We start from the raw sequence: 16972 nt of genomic DNA on the forward strand, positions 1-16972 counted from the left end.
TTCAAAATATTTAATACACAAATTTGCTATGAAAGCTGTAAAATGATGGCCCTTTACTTACCTCCAGGAGAAAAATTCCAGGATTGCCAATAAACACATTGAAAATAGATGGAACTATTCCCAGCTTTTGGAGCTATTAAATGCTTTGTCAGGGAGGTTGAGATAGGTTGGAGAAGGTTAAAAAGAAGGAAAGATCACTCAGACCCCAGGATGGAATGGACCTACCTGCAACAAGGACAATAGGAAATAAAGATGACAGGACAGGTATCTTGAAGATAAGTACCGCCCAGCTATTCTGTCTCTTTGTAATTTTCCAGAATATTTTATATATTTGACAGAACTAGTTTCACTACTATTCTGCATTTTTTATAGGGTACTTGACAATTAAAATGAATAGCAAGTACTGTAATGAGACAGGGACTTCCATACATCAATCAGTTTACAAATGTGCCTTATACAATCACATACACCTATGAGTGTGACACCACTCGGTCTCTACTTTCCTTGAGTTTTCACCTCTATTGCAAAATGTTATGCCCCTCTAGCACTTTAAGATGACAGAGAGAAGGTGAGTGGCAGCACAACAACCATGTCACCCATACATCGTATTCTGTAGATCCTATCATAAAGCAGAACATTTACCAATGCAGAACAAGTCAACTTCCATATTAAAATAGTGAAGCAACTGTCAGAAACTGCATTAACAATAATGTATCATTAAACCCCTATAGATTACCTGCACCTAGTAAAGTAAATATGGCCAAATTATAGGAAAGCTGCTGCCTACTCAGTTATAATCAATAGTTGCAGATTATCTACTGTTAGTGGCTTAGTATCTCCAAGGCTACAGTGATATTCATCATATAAGAACTGTAATCTACATACCATAAGGATAGTGACTCGTTTACAATGAGCATTATTGTCTGAGGCAGCAGCTTCTAATGGTTTTTGACGACAAGAATGTGTGAAGTTGAAATTCAACCTTCCCACTTCTCTTATACGAGTCGACTTACTTGGTGTATACACCTGATCTTCTTCTCTGGATAGCCAGCTTCTGGGATCTCTATAAACTTCTTTTCCAAAGAATGATGCTAGTCACAGGAACCTTAAAGACTCTCTTACCACTTGTGAAACAATTTGGTACTCGAAGAATACTTTTCAATGACTATTGGTACATTTGAGCTTCATAAGAACAAAATTCATACTTCGCACATAAACATTTAACTTCTCGTAAGTAACTCGTATCATCTCACATTAGAAACAGATTTAAGTCCATTTAGAAAAGAGCTGGCTTAACAACCATGTCTCATCTACAAACATATCATAAAATATGTCTTGCCTCCAGCAAGTCCAAGACATGAATTAACTGGAAGTCTAATCTCATTTCTTCATTTTTTCTTAACAATCATCACAGTCACTAAACCAGCAGAGAATAGCACAGGCTCTTCTCTGAATAGCACAGGCTCTTCTCTACACATACACTGAAACTCTATGGATCATACAGCAGGTACTTGTCGACTGCCGTTCGGCCGCCGCATCCACATTTTGTTCATGACTTTTTTTAGACCTGCACACACAAACATGCAATGCGCAGTAGGCCAGATTCGTCTCTCTCACACTTATATTAAAAATACCATGGGTTCTAGACGGAGGAAGGCCAAGTGGTTCTAGAATTTACGTGGAAATTCTCCAAGCACTACAAGTTCTGCAATGACTTAATTTTGGAAAACACAAGTAAGAGTGAGGTGGATCTATAATTAGGAACAAATTTTCTCATATTTCTTTCTATAGACATGTGTCACCTGTAAGTCTGTCAGGAAGTATCCTTTGAGTCACTGACTTATCGCAAACAATGAGAATCTTCTACAGAGCAAAATGTTTTAATCCATGTGGTATATGCTTTTCAGCAAGAAACTGATGCGACTAAACCTAATTCTTTTGTATAATTTCTGTACTATCACATACAGCAAGCTAACTTCGTCTATCCTTCGTGGAATCTGAATATCTGTCACAAAAGTACATTAGACAGCATTCTGGATAATTTATTTACTGCTTCCAGTAACAAGGTGAAGCTCCTGAATACGTGAGGGGAAGATGTCATTGACAGTTTAGATCTACAACCGTAAACATTGACTAGCAGTTGAATCCAATTATAATCTGTTTGATATGGCATACAGAAAACCACACTGCCAAAACTGATCAGAAGAAACTGTTCTACAGCTTTCTTCAACTTTATTTTGGAACATGTAGTTTGTGAACTAAAGGTTTCAACTTTTTAAAAGGCTAGGTTCTCTGATGCACATTTTCCACTCAATATTTCAAAATGCACAGAGCACAATACAAAGCAGAGACAGCTCAAATGTCAAGATTTTAATATTAAATTGATAAAGCACTAGCACCAATGTCCCTGAATTTACTGTCCTCCAGGGAAATTGTCATGCTCAAATCATACTGAGAACCAAGTGCTAATGAAAGCTGAATTAAAAAGCTCAGAAATATTTAACAAGGACTGGAACATATGTAGAAATGACAGTTTAGTATCATAGGAGGGATAGTGTTCATAGCAGTCAACAAAACTATTGCGTGTGTCAAAAGTTGAAACAGAGTTTGGCTGTAAAGTCATCCTGGCATAACCACCCTATATGAGCTCATATTCATAATCCAATTTGTTTTTTATTGGCCACCCAGTTACTCTGTAACAGTTGTAGAATTATTCAAAGAATGTCTACATTCAGTAGGAAAGACAGGCCTTGATCACGCAATATTAATTGGAGGCAACATTCACCTACTGTATATACTGGGATGTCTATGGATTTGATGCATGTGGCATGGACAGATATTCTTAGGTAAAAGTTCTGAACACTTTTTTTGAAAACTGTCTTTCACAACTACTGGGATAAACCACACACAAAACATTTTAGACCTTATAGCTACAAACAGGCCTGAACTTATTGACACTGTCAGTGCAGAGACTAGTGATCGTGATCTCACCATAGCAACCATGGTTACTAAAGTGAATACAGCCATCACAAACTCCAGGAGAGTTTCTATGTTGGAAAGAGCAGATAAGAAGTTGTTAGCACCCTACTTAGGAACTGAATAGGTCTCTTTTCGTTCCAGTATGACGGGCTTCGAAGAACTGTGGTTAAAATTTAAACTGATTGTTGCTTTAGAGAAGTATATGCTGAGCAAGTGTGTTAAGAACAGTAAAGAACCATGGCAGTTTAAAGACAAAATTTGGTATAAGCTGAGAAAACAGGGATTGATGGACTGTCAGTTCAAAAATGAATGTAGAAATGTCAACATGCAAAATTTAGCAGATATTTTTGCGTCTACAAAAAGATCGATATGTGAAGCATACAATAACTTCCACTGTAATTTGTTAGTGAAACATCTTTCTGAGAATCCCAAGGAAAATATCATCATTTGATCGCCACACAAAGTTCTGCGTGGAAGACTCAGAAATCCCTGGCATAGAAAAGCAGCTGAAAGAGTTGAAAACAAGTCAACTGGTCCAGATGGAATCCCAATTTGGTTTTACAGACACTGGCTGTTTATACATTACAGACAGACTCTTCAACATTGGCCCCTTCCTAAGACTGTATTTATCACGAAATTCTCACCCAGTGGAAAGTCACAAGTGACTGGGAAAAAGTGCAAGTGGCCATCACATATAAGAAGGGAAAAAGAAAGGACTTACAAAATTAATAAGTGATACCTTTAACATTGGGTTCCTACAGAATTCTTGAGCACATTTTAAGTTGGAATACAACAAATTTTCTTGAGAAAGAAAAGTTTCTACCTAGAAACCAACAAGGATTTAGAGAGCATTGCTCATGTGAAACTCAGCTTGCCCTTTTCTAGCACAATATCCTGTGAACCATACATGAACTGAAACAGGTAGATTCCTTATTCATAGATTTTCAGATCATGTTTGACACAGTGCAACACTGCAGACTTTTTGCAAAGATCCTAGCATGCAGAATAAGTTCTCAGATATGTGAGTAGCACAAACACTTTTTAAGTAATAGAACTCAAAGTGTCATCCTGGGCAGCAAGTGTTCTCTGGAAACAGAAGGATCATCAGGAGCGCCCCAAGGACATGACATAGGACTGTTCTTGTTCTCTATAAACATAAACAACATGTCAGATCTACATCTATACTCTGCAAACCACTGTGAACCGCACAGCAGAGCGTAAATCCCATTGTACCAGTTATTAGGGTTTCTTCCCGTACTATTCATGTATGGATCATGGGAAGAACGAGCGTTTGAGTGCCTCTGTGTGTGCTGTAATTATTCTAATCTTACCCTCACAGTCCCTATGTGAATGATATGTAGGGGGTTATAGTATGTTCCTGCAGTCATCCCTTAAATTCAGTTCTTGAAACTTTGTTAGTATACTTTCTTGGGATAGTTTTTATCTATCTTTAAGATTTGCCAGTTTAGTTTCTTCAGTATCTCCCTGACACTCTCCCATTGATTAAACAAACATGTGACCATTCATGCTGCCCTTCTCTGTATATATTCCATATCCCCTGTTGGTCCGATTCAGTGTGGGTCCCACACAATTAAACAATATTCTAGATCTGGTCGCAAGAGTGATTTTTATGCAATCTCCTTTGTAGACTGATTGCACTTCCCAGTACTCTACCACTAAAACAAAGTCTACCACCTGCTTTCCATGACTCAGCCTATGTGATCATTCCATTTCATATGGCCACATTGTGTTACACCCACATATTTGTATGAGTTGGCCAATTCCAACAGACTTATTGACATTATAGTCATAGGATACTACAGTTTTCCTCTTTATGAAGTGCAGAATTTTACATTTTTGAACATTAAAGCAAGCTGCCAGCCTTTCACCATTTTGAAACTTATCAAGATCTGAGTGAATATTAAGGCAGTTTCATTCGGATAGTACATCATTATAGACAACTGCATCATCTGCAAAAAGTCTCAGGTTATTATTAATATTATCTGGATGGTCATTAATATACAACATGAACAGCATGGGTCCCAACATACTTTCCTGGGCACACCCAAAATTACTTCTACATCTGACAATGACTCTCCATCCAAGATGACACGCTGCGTCCTCCCTGTGGAAAAGTCCTCAATCCAGTCACAAATTTCACTTGATCCCCCATAAGATTGTACTTTTGATAATAAGCATCGGTTTGGTACTGACTCAAATTCTTTTTGGAAATCAGGATATACTGCATCCACCTGCCTGCCTTGATCCAAACCTTTTATGTGTCGTGTGAGAAAAGTAGGAGTTGAATTTTACATGACTGATGTTTTCAGAATCCATTTTGGTTGTCACAGAGGAGGTCATTCTGTTTGAGATACCTCATTATGTTTGAGCTCAGAATATGTTCTAACATTCTACAACAAATTGATGTCAAGGATACTGGAGGGTAGTTTTGTGGACCACTTCTACCACACTCCTTGCAGACACGTGTTCCAAGAACTGCGCACTATTTTCTGATCAAGAGATCTACAATAGATTATATTTAGATGAGAGGCTAATTCAACTGCAAGTTTGGTATAAAATCTGATTTCCAAAAAGAATTTCTAATAGACCCTAGAGCTTTGTTCAGTTTTAACAGTTTCAGCTGTTTCTCAGCATCACTAACATCAATACTGATTTTACTCATCTATGCAGTGGTACAAGGACTAAATTGGGGCATTTCTGCTGGGTTTTCCTTTGCAGAGAAACATTTGAAAAAGAGATAAGCATTTCAGTTTTTGCTTTGCTATCCTCAACTTCAGTTTCTGTCTCATTTGCTAGGGACTGGACACTAACTTTGGTGCCATTAACAGTCTTCACATACCACCAGAATTTCTTTGGGTTTCGTGAAAGATCATATGACAATATTCTGCTACGATAGTCACTTAAGGCTTCACGCATTACTCTCTTGACAGTCAAATATGTTTCATTCAGCATCTCTCTATCTATAGCCCTATGCTTTGTTTTACACCTATTACGTAGTAATCACTGTTTCCGTAGAAGTTTCTTTTCAGTGACTGTACACCACGGAGGGTTCCTCCCATTATGAACTGTTCTACTGCGTACATGTCTATCCAGTGCATGGTCAATTATTCTTTTAAACTTGAGCCATAGATCTTCTACATTCTCCTGCCCTATGCTCCCCATTGAGCTATGACACTACTGATATTTTATCTACTTTACTGAGCATATATATCTTTCTCCTTGTTTTAGTCGTCCTTTGTACTCCAGTAATCATTGTTGCCACAGCTGCACAATGGACACTGATACCAATTTCAATGTGGATGTCGTCAAAGATATCAGGTCTATTTGTTGCAATTAGATCCAATTTACTTCCATCAAGAGCAGGGTTGCGAATTATCTGCTCTAGGTAGTTTTCAGAGAAGGGGTTGGGCTGTTTGGGGGAAGAGACCAAACTGCGAGGTCATTGGTCTCATCGGATTAGGGAAGGACGGGGAAGGAAGCCGGCCATGCCCTTTCAAAGGAACCAGCCCACCATTTGCCTGGGGCGATTTAGGGAAATCATGGAAAACCTAAATCAGGATGGCTGGACGTGGGATTGAACCATTGTCCTCCCGAATGCGAGTCCAGTGTGCTAACCAATGCGCCACCTCGCTCAATATTTCAGAGAAGGAATTTAGTAAAGTTTCATAGGATGTCTTATCACACCCACCACTAACAAAACTGTAATTTCCCCAACTGATTGTTGGAGGATTAAAGTCTCCACTGATGATTACAGTATGACTGGGGAACCCCATAAGTGAACTGAGGTTTCCTCAAAAGTTTTCAGTTACATCAGGAGATGAGTCTGGTGGGCAACAGAATGATCAAATTATAATTTCCTGCCCACCCTGATACTGAGTCTTGAACAAACAATCTCACATGCAGCTTCAATTTCTATCTTGATGGATCTGAGTTTTTTGTCTACTGTGACAAATACACCACTTCCATTTCCTATTTGCCTATCCCTTCAATATACCCTTAAGGTTTCCCCAAAAATCTCATTGCTATCAATTTCAGGCTTTGACCAACTTTCTGTACCAGGGATACGACCATTCACCATTTGTTTGAACTGATGATGATTAATAGCGCCCACTCTTTAGCATTTGCCTCCTCTTGGCACCAGACAAAACGGGTGAAGTGAGTCCCTGTGGCTCAATTTCAAAGAAAGACAGCACCTCAAATTTGTTGGTTTGGGGATTGATACAGCAACATAGTCCCCATCCATGCCATACAGAATGCCTACCTCTACCATCGAAATGCCACTCACAGACGAGTAGATAAGTAATGACAGATCCAACATTTTCTGCAGAGGAGACAGGATAGTACTTGAGGAATCTTTGGTACTGGTACACAACTTCAGGAACTCTTCCAACAAAGAACACACAGCAGCTGCCAATCATCTGACACTAGTCAGGGTGATTTCCAGCTGCTTACAAATATAAACCAACTCATTCTGTGTTCAAGAACAGCATTCATAGTACGGCTGCATTTTAGCTGGCGCAATGTACTACAGGACCGTGAACAAATAACTTTAAATTAAGTCTGCTGATTACCTATGAATCTGTTGAGCTAAAAAACTGCTAATTCCCTTTAAGAATTTAAGCAAGTGCACAAAATGAGAATTCTATTAGGGCAACAGAAAAAAATTGCTAGTTTCCTAAAACTTTTTGAGAGTAATTATAAATATTAGCAAACTCAATAAAAGTAGATAATATATAGGGCTTCTTCTCTTTAGGGGGAAAGCTAGACTTAATACAATATGTTGTTTAGAATACCTGCTACAGTAACCAAATCAAGCACACTGATTTACAACAAATTTGATTATGCAGAAGACAATGGTAGCTTCTGAAAATTCTCAAAAATGCATGTTTATCTGTGTTGATATACAACGAAATTCAGAAGTGATCTATTGTTTGGCAGCAAATGTGAGCCACAAATGCTGCCTTGCTATAAAATAAATTACGTATACAAAACACTTGTACCAGAAATTTAAAAAATATAGTTTTGTAGATAGGGTGCGCAGCAATCTGGAACTGTTTTCTGATGATACTGTAGTGTACAGAAAAGTATCATTGTATCATCGTTAGTTACTGTAGGAAGACACAGGATGACTTGGACATAATTTCTGTTTTGTGTGATGAATGGCAGCTTGCTCTAAATGTGTGAAAAATGTAAGGTAATCCAGGTGAGCACAAAAAACTATCCAGTAATGTTTGAATATAATATTAGCGGTGTGTTGCTTGAGGAGGAAGGAACTTAAGGGTGCTCAACAGCGAGGTTACCAGCAACGCTGCTCGACACAGTCACGATGATTAAATATTTAGTGGTAACACTGCAAACATCATGAAATGGAATGAGCATATAAAATCAGTTGTACGGTTAGTGGACGGTCAAATTTGGTTTACTGGAGTAATTCTACAGAAATATTGTTCATCTGTAAGAGCCCATGTACAGAACACTTATGCAGCCCATTCTTGAGTACTGCTTGAGTGTTTGGGATCCCCATCAGGTCAGATTAGAGAAAGACAGGGAAGTGATTCAAAGGCCTGCTACTAGATTTGTTACTGGTAGCTTAGGCCAAATTGGAAGAATTACAGAAATGTTCTGTGAACTCAAATGGGAATTCTCATGGGGAAAAAGACATTCTTTTTGTGAAACAGTACCAAGAAAGTTTAGAGAACCAGTATTTGTGATACACTGCAGAACAATCCCTCTGCCACTATAATACATCTTGTGTAGATACACAAAAGACAAGATACGAGAAGTCAGGACTCATGTGATAGCATACAGTCATTTTCCCCTCACTCCATTTGCGAGTAAAACAGGACAGGGAATGACTACAACGTACCCTCTGCCATTCACAGTATGGTGGCCTGTGGAATATATATGTAGCTGTATGAATGTGGACCAGTAAAAGTGTAAGTTGTGTGTAGGTTCAGATGGTTAAGGGTAAAACTGTTGGTAGAGAACATGGGCATTGAGAAATAAGGCACAGGGTTAAATAGTAAGGGAAGCTGCAAGTAACATTAAGAATACACACACAACTATCAAAAGTTTTATAATAATTATAAGAGTAGTTGCAAAGGATAAAGCTAACTGATATGAAAGATATGCCTGCAGTACAGATGAAGTTCGAATGGGAAAATATGAATAGATGAAGAGAAAGGATGGATCAGACAGTGTTTGATTCAAAACAAATGGCAAGTAAACTTACTAGAATCTAAGAAGATCAGAAACACAAGAACACGAATCAATGTACACACTATATTGTGAAACATGCCCTTAATTACTTTTTGAAAATAATTAATGCTTAACTGTTGCTTGATTACTAATACCAAAGAACATCTCAGCATCACAAAATATTTCCCCCCCCCCCCCCCTTTTTTTTTATGGAGTCATCAAACCTACCAGTTTTTACACACATCAGACATAATATTAGTACCACAATTACACTTGGAATATAAATGTTTAAAAAATACAGCATCTTATGTGTACTTTATATATTTATTACAGTTCATATTCAAGTGCTTCAAACCGATTCATAAAACAGGCTGAATCATGTAATAAATAAGAATTTCCTCTAAAATTCTTTGAAGGACTGTAGTGATAATATTATGAAAAGGAAAGATTGCTACTTACCATATAGTGGAGATTTCAAGTTGCACACAGACACAACAAAAAGACTGCTAAATAAGTAAGCTCTTGGTTACAGGGCCGCCTCCTGTATTGGACACCACCACACACACACACACACACACACACACACACACACACACACATATTCAGGCTAATGCAACACACACACACACACACACACACACACACACACACACACACACACACTCGACCACTGTCTCTAGCTGCTGGCCAGATAATCTGGCCTTGGCAGCTAGGTGTGTGTGTGTGTGTGTGTGTGTGTGTGTGTGTGTGTGTGTGTAAATCACTACACTTATTTGCTCCATTTTTCTGGCCATTAAAAAGTGTAACAAATATATTGTTAAAATTTATGCCTTACAAACATAAGTATTCAAGCTTTATTAACACTTCATAGCAATATCCTCTATGACCTACCCGATAACTCTCATTGCCCTTATCTGCAATGGAAATATTCAGGTTAAGTGTATTTCTGATGCAAAGCCCCATAATGGAATCCCACAGTAAGCAGAGGATACATTGTCCCATAACATACAGTTACCATTATTAATTTTTGATTAGAGACTATCTTTGACAGCTGGTTAAGGAAGTACAAGCTACACACAAAATTAAGGTATGATTCAATTAAGGTATGGTTCTTCAGTTCCTCCTGGCATATTTGTTGACCGAACAGTCCCCAAGTGTACTGTAGGCTCATGTGTCCAACAGACACAATATTTCAGTGATAAGACATGTTGCCATTATCAAGTATGTTGACAAGCTGAGCTCCTGAGGGCATTGTTGACCTGACTTGTTCTGTTCATCTGCAATGACTGTTTCATTTTTCATGATGGCAAGTTTAAGTGAACAACGTGCAGCTGTGAAATTTTGTTTTCTACTCGGTGAAAATGCTCCTGAAACTGTTTTAACATCGAAAACAGCTTACCAAGATGTCGCTATGGGAAAAAGTCAAGTATACAAGTGGTTTGTTCCATTTAAAAATGGTGACACATCGACTGATGACAAACCTCATTCTTGACATCCGTCAACTGCATGAATTTATGAAAATATTGAAAAAATTTGAGAGCTTGAGCTCAAAGATAATTGATCGACTGTCAGAGATTAGTGCATCTTGGAGCTCGAGTCAGTGAAGAATTTTAACGGAAGATTTGGGCAGAAAGGAGATTGGTTCTTCCATCACAACAACATACCGGCACACACAGTCCTATCTCTGTTAGACAGTTTTTGGCTAAAAATGACATGGTCCCATTGCCCCATGCAACTTACTTGCCTGACCTGGGTCCGTGCAACTTTTTCTTATTTCCACACACGAAAAGGGGCATGAAAGGACACCGATTTGACAACATTTTTGAAGTCAAGAAAGAAACGAGAGAGAAGCTGTCAGCTATTTCTAAAGATGACTACAAAAAAACATTTTGAACAGGGGAAGCACTGGTGGGACAAATGTATTAGTTGTAATAGAGAGTCTTTTGAAGGACATAAGGAAAGCACAACTCAAGGGGGATAGATCAGCTATGTTTGAATTAAATAAAGATTTTCAGAAATTAGCTAGAAGAGATAATAATATATTCTTTAATGAACAGTGCAAGAAAGTTTAAGATAATAACAGAATGGGGAAAACAAGAGATCTTTATAAGAAAATTAGAGAAATTAAAGGAAAATTCCAGGCAAAAATTGGAATGATAAAAGATAGAAACGGGAAAGATCTGAGTGAAGCAGAGGATGTTAAGGAAAGATGGGCAGAATATGTAGAAGACCTATACAAGAAAGAACTGCCTAATGACAGGGCTCCTACTGCTGATGTTAATGTTAATTTAGAACTAGAGCCAGATATTTTGGAGAGCGAAATCCAGTGGGCCCTTGAAAATATGGCTGATAACAAAACTAGTGGACATGATGAAATACCAGCAGAATTGTTTAAAGTCACTGGAAAGGATGCAGTGAAAGTGCTGCACTCAATATGTCAAAAAATATGGATCACGCAGCAGTGGCCAGAAGAGTGGAAAAGATGAGTATTCATCCCCATTCCAAAGAAGAGAAGTTCTAAAGAATGCTCAGATTACCGAACAATCGCACTTATTTCACATGCTAGCAAAGTTATGTTGAAAATCTTACAAAATAGACTTCGCCAATACCTAGAGCGAGAGCTACCAGAAGAACAAGCTGGATTTAGGAAAGGAAGAGGAACTAGAGATCAAATTGCTAACATTTGGTGGATTATGGAAAAAGCAAGAGAATTCCAGAGAGATGTGTACCTCTGCTTTATTGACTATGCCAAAGCCTTTGACTGCGTTGATCACAACAAATTATGAAACGTACTGAAAAACATGGGTGTACCAGATCACCTCATTCATCTGATACGGAGTTTATACCTTGACCAAGAAGCCACGGTGAGAACTATGTATGGAACAACGAAATGGGTAAAGATTCAGAAAGGGGTCCGGCAAGGCTGCATACTGTCACCGTACTTATTCAATCCGTATGCAGAACATGTTATGAGGAATGCGAGGCTAGATGAAGGAGAAACAGGAATTAAAATAGCTGGAATAAATGTAAACCACCTCAGGTACGTGGATGATACGATCCTGTTGGCAGAAAGTGAAGAAGAATTGAGAACACTCTTGCTGAAGGTGAAAGACGAAAGTGAAAAGGCCAGTCTTAGGCTGAATGTGAAGAAAACGAAAATTATGGCAACTACACCTACCAATTCATGGGATATAGCAGGAGAAACCATGGAGGTAGTGACCACATTCAGTTATCTCGGTTCCCAGATCTCTGATGATGGCAACTGCAGCCATGAAATCCGGAGACGCCTGTTGCTCGGTAGACAGGCAATGTCAAACCTTGACAAGGTTATTAGGTCCAGAGATATAACACTAGCAACAAAGATCCGTATTGTGAGGGCTATGGTCTTTCCAATTGTGATGTATGGATGTGAGACCTGGACCATTAGAAAGGCCGAATGGCGAAGAATTGACTCCTTCGAATTGTGGTGTTGGAGGAAACTTCTTAGAGTTCCATGGACTGCAAAGAGAACCAACAGATCAATATTGAATCAAATAAAACCAGATTTCTCCTTGGAAGGTCTGATTTTAAAACAAAAGCTGACCTACTTTGGACACACAATGCGAAGGCATGCCTCGCTGGAAAAAACCTTAATGCTGGGGAAGATTGAAGAAACTAGAAGAAGATGTCAGAGGATGAGATGGATCGATGGCATCACAGAAGCAATGGGTTCCAACCTGGAAGGTCTACAGGAGAAAGTGCAAGACAGGAAAAAGTGGCGTGATTTGGTTCATGGGGTCACGAAGAGTCAGAACCGACTAAACGAATAGAGAGAGAGAGAGAGAGAGAGAGAGAGAGAGAGAGAGAGAGAGAGAGAAGGCTGTTTTGTAAAAAAAAAATTGAAAATATATAGCTTTTAAAAAATAATTCTAATTTTTTGACACCCCCTCGTAAACCATCCCATGATTCGCAGACAAACAGTGTTCTGCAACAACTGCCTTGTCAGGATACATCAGTTGAGTGTGTCTCTGATGTTCTTGGCAATGATCTTCAACAGTTCACACTGTCTGTAGAATTCATGTCTTTCGATACTGACATGAATCTGGTATACGCTGATCTTCCACAAACCTGAGATCATCTTTGATCCTATGAAATAATGGTCATGTTTTATTGGCCGGGCAAAAGATAGTTTTATTGGGTGATATTTCAACATGCATTCAATTTTTTCCAATAATTCTCCAGTGTGTGATATAAAGGCAGTAGGCACCTCTTACTCCATGACTTCTTCCATCTCCATAGGTTGTACTGTTGTGGTGGGACACTGAGTGTGCCTAATTTTTCATTCTGGGTACCCGTTTTTCCAAAATACTGTTCTGAGGTGTTCCAGTTCCTGGAGCAGAATCTCTGCATCTGAGATGGTGTTTGCACCGTGTACTAGTATTTTTAGTACCCCATCTCTCTGCAAAGGTTGGTGGCAACCATCTGCATGTAAATACAGATCAGCGCGCATTTTCTTCCAATACATGCCGTGGCCCAGGGTGCCATCAGCTCTTCTCTTGACTATGATGTCCAGGAATTGTTATCTTCCTTCTGCTTCGGTATCCATAGTGAATTTAATGTTGGGATGTATGGAGTTCAAATGTGTAAGGAAGTCAAGGAGTTTGTCCATTCCATGGAGCCAGATGACGAAATATGTCACCCACATAACAGAAAGAACAACAGGTAACTGTAAATTCAGGTTGTGTACATGAATCTTTGATGGGTAAACCACCTTAATTTTAACTGAAATTGTATTGGTCAGAAATTACCCACATTGGTGTGATGCGAATTTAACGTATTAAATGTTAATAACTGGGACTCACTAATCTTCACCTTCAGGCCCTCATCAATTAAGCATTTAGTTATCTACATTAGAAAAATTACTTAAAAACGATTCCTTAAATGAAACAAGAATACATGTTGCTAAGTTAAATTACATAACATCAAAGTCATACTGTGGGAAAAATAAATAAATAAAAACTATGTTACCTGTTGTTGAACGAAGAGAGAGATTCTTAATATATTCATCCTTCAGAGTATCTACTGCTTTCTTCATCTGAGCTTTCATACTTTCAACATCTACAATTTCTCCCAACATGGTCTCATTAATTTCAATCTTTTTCTTTCCTAGAAATATATTTGTAGCATATTTGATTCATCCAGTATAATAGATGAATACAGAAGGTACCTTCAATTAGTAAGCAAAGACTGGTAATTAGAAATATATGGGAAATGAGGAAGGAAATTTCTTAGTAGTATATTCAAGGCAATATTATTTTTACTGGGCACAAATGTTAATTACGTAAGTCTATGTAGTTTCCGACTCAAAATACATATGAATAAAATGACACACATGCTCAAGAATGTTCTTTTAATTAAAATCATAATTTTTCATTCTATCCCATTTAATTTTTTCTGTTTAATACACAAAAATTCTTCATTCTTCATAAAAATAAATATGAATATTTCTCTTTCTTTTCAAACACAGCAGCAATTAAATTTTAAACTTTAATCTTCGCCAGAGACAGGTATAAAAGTTATGTAAAGTTCTGCACACTTCTAATATAACACTTTTCTCTCTCTACTTTGCAAAGTATATGTTATATGATACATACTTCAAAAAGACTACTGAAGCAGTTGACCATTTGCAAATGTTACATTATATGAGCATAAATTGCAGAATGAACATTGAAATTTTGTCACCTTTCTTCTCTTTCTTCTTGTCTTTTCCTTTAGCATAGCCTCTGAACGACACAAAATTTATGCAACACAGAGGCAAGGAGTGGTTTTGTATCACTGGTATGCTGCAAAATCGCATAACTGGCCAATAGGAATTATATGCAGCCATTTGTTGTAACTTATGTGGCAAACTCAAAAATGATCCTAGACGTCTCCCATGGAAGAAGCCTGAAGCCAACATCATGCACGTCCACCTCATAACAGACAATCTGTAATCATAATATATGTTCTCACTATGTTTTAAAAAAACTGATAACATCTGACATAAAATACATGATGTACATCTCTACACATTCAAGCTTCAAAGGAGAGAAACAATTAAAAAAAAAAATCATCACTTAGTTTCACTACAGTTAAAAGCTACACTGGCTCTGTTTGAAAACAGTCTTCATACAATAAATTTTCTCCAAAGCAAAAACAAATCCTTCAAATGATTAGTATTAGATTTTAAAACATATCAAAACCTCGTTGAATGAAACACTAATTGCTGACATTATCTTCCCCATAATTAACACTGGTTTACCAAACACAAGAATGTGAAAACCAGTAACCCTGTTTCACTTGTTATAACAGTCTTAGTATTTCCAACACTGCTGTACCCATTTTAAAACACTGTAAGGTCGTAAGCTCTTGTTGTCACTCTTGTGTCATTCAGATGACACTCTTTATTTTGCAAAGTGCACACAGATACAGTACACACACTGCCAAGACCTTATTAGTAATTATGTTCAGATTTGGTCAAGAATAAAGCATATAAGTAAAGTCAGCCAAACCAGTAATCCACACAAAACCAAGTTCTGTATGTGAGGATCACTGTTAAGCAGATGGCCACAGTCATTTAGAGAAACATTAGCACTGGACACAATGGAACCAGCCAGCTGTGGTCCTATTCTGCTCCTTTATTCAACCTCGCAGGTCACAGATTCATGCAATATGTAGTGACACGATGGTGAGAGCGGTGTGAGAAGTGCAAGATGGTGGCTTTGACAGTTGCAGTGTGTGGTGTCGACAAGTATGAATGACAATCTCCATCATTGCAAGTTCTTTGAATCTGTTAACCTAACAGCCACACCACCTTGCTTGTGCAGTTCCCTGTAAGAATTGTTGTAATGTGGACGTCTGTAATGAAACACACCGAGTCTTACAGAAATGAGTGTGTTTCCTTGGGCTACAACACAACCAAAATCACACAGTAGTGACCCTGAGTAGGAATTCGCGCGCTGCTTCCTTGTATTGCAAGTATTTTCGTGTCTACCGCACTGGCATTGTTTACGCCTTCATTCATTCCACTTGGTCACGTATCCTGCTGCACAGCATGTGAATATCGAAGCTCCTGCACCTAAATGGGATATTTCATCACTTCATCACCACCTGGATTCTACAACACGTTTCCTGCAGGTTCGTCGCCTTAAGACTTTCGCCACTTGACAAAGCAACATGTGACTGCAGACTCAGGCTTTGCCTCTCCAGCGAGTGAGCATCAACACGTGCATTACAAAAACGATAACAAGGAGAGCAAAGTTCCTACATTTCATCAAGCTAATGTGGATACTGTATTTCATGCACACAGTACTGTCAGACACCGGCCACCCAGGCAACCATTACAACAGTGCCGTGTGCAACCTCACCTTCGTCAGGAGAGGCCACTTGTACCGATCATGCTCTCGTGATGCCCAAATGCTTCACTGCTTCATCGGTTTACAAAGTGGACAATGCCCAGTGTATATTATGAACATTTCCAGGCCAGTTTCCGGCCCCAGTGACCGTTCAGCCCCTCAGTACACTTTACTGGCCCCCACCTGTTGTGAACAATGTGCCACATAGTGACACTAATTGAGGTTTCCGCCCCTCCAAACATGCTCTGGCTTGTCATGTTGACAGCCCAGTGGAAACATTTATTATGTTGCTCCACGCATGTCCACTCTCCCTCCCACCCTGCCACCGCAAGTAAGCTTGCAGGGGGTTTTGGCTGCATCCGTTCACCTGCCCGCTTTTCACATGGCACCCGCAATGCCTT

General features: G+C 38.6%; 1 protein-coding gene across 1 annotated transcript in view; it reads right to left on the bottom strand.

The window, feature by feature from the left end:
• LOC124612652 (ribosome-recycling factor, mitochondrial) overlaps positions 1-16972 on the bottom strand; it is a 64131-nt gene that overhangs the window by 21593 nt on the left and 25566 nt on the right. The window contains exons 2-3 of the mRNA XM_047140963.1: positions 14920-15164; positions 14206-14343 (exon numbers count right to left, since the gene is read on the bottom strand). Of these exons, the coding sequence (XP_046996919.1) occupies positions 14206-14343; positions 14920-15154 (373 nt within the window). The 5' untranslated portion in view covers positions 15155-15164. The remainder of the gene's footprint in view (positions 1-14205; positions 14344-14919; positions 15165-16972) is intronic.

Source organism: Schistocerca americana, chromosome 4 (genome assembly GCF_021461395.2).
Source record: "Schistocerca americana isolate TAMUIC-IGC-003095 chromosome 4, iqSchAmer2.1, whole genome shotgun sequence".
NCBI lineage: Eukaryota > Metazoa > Arthropoda > Insecta > Orthoptera > Acrididae > Schistocerca > Schistocerca americana.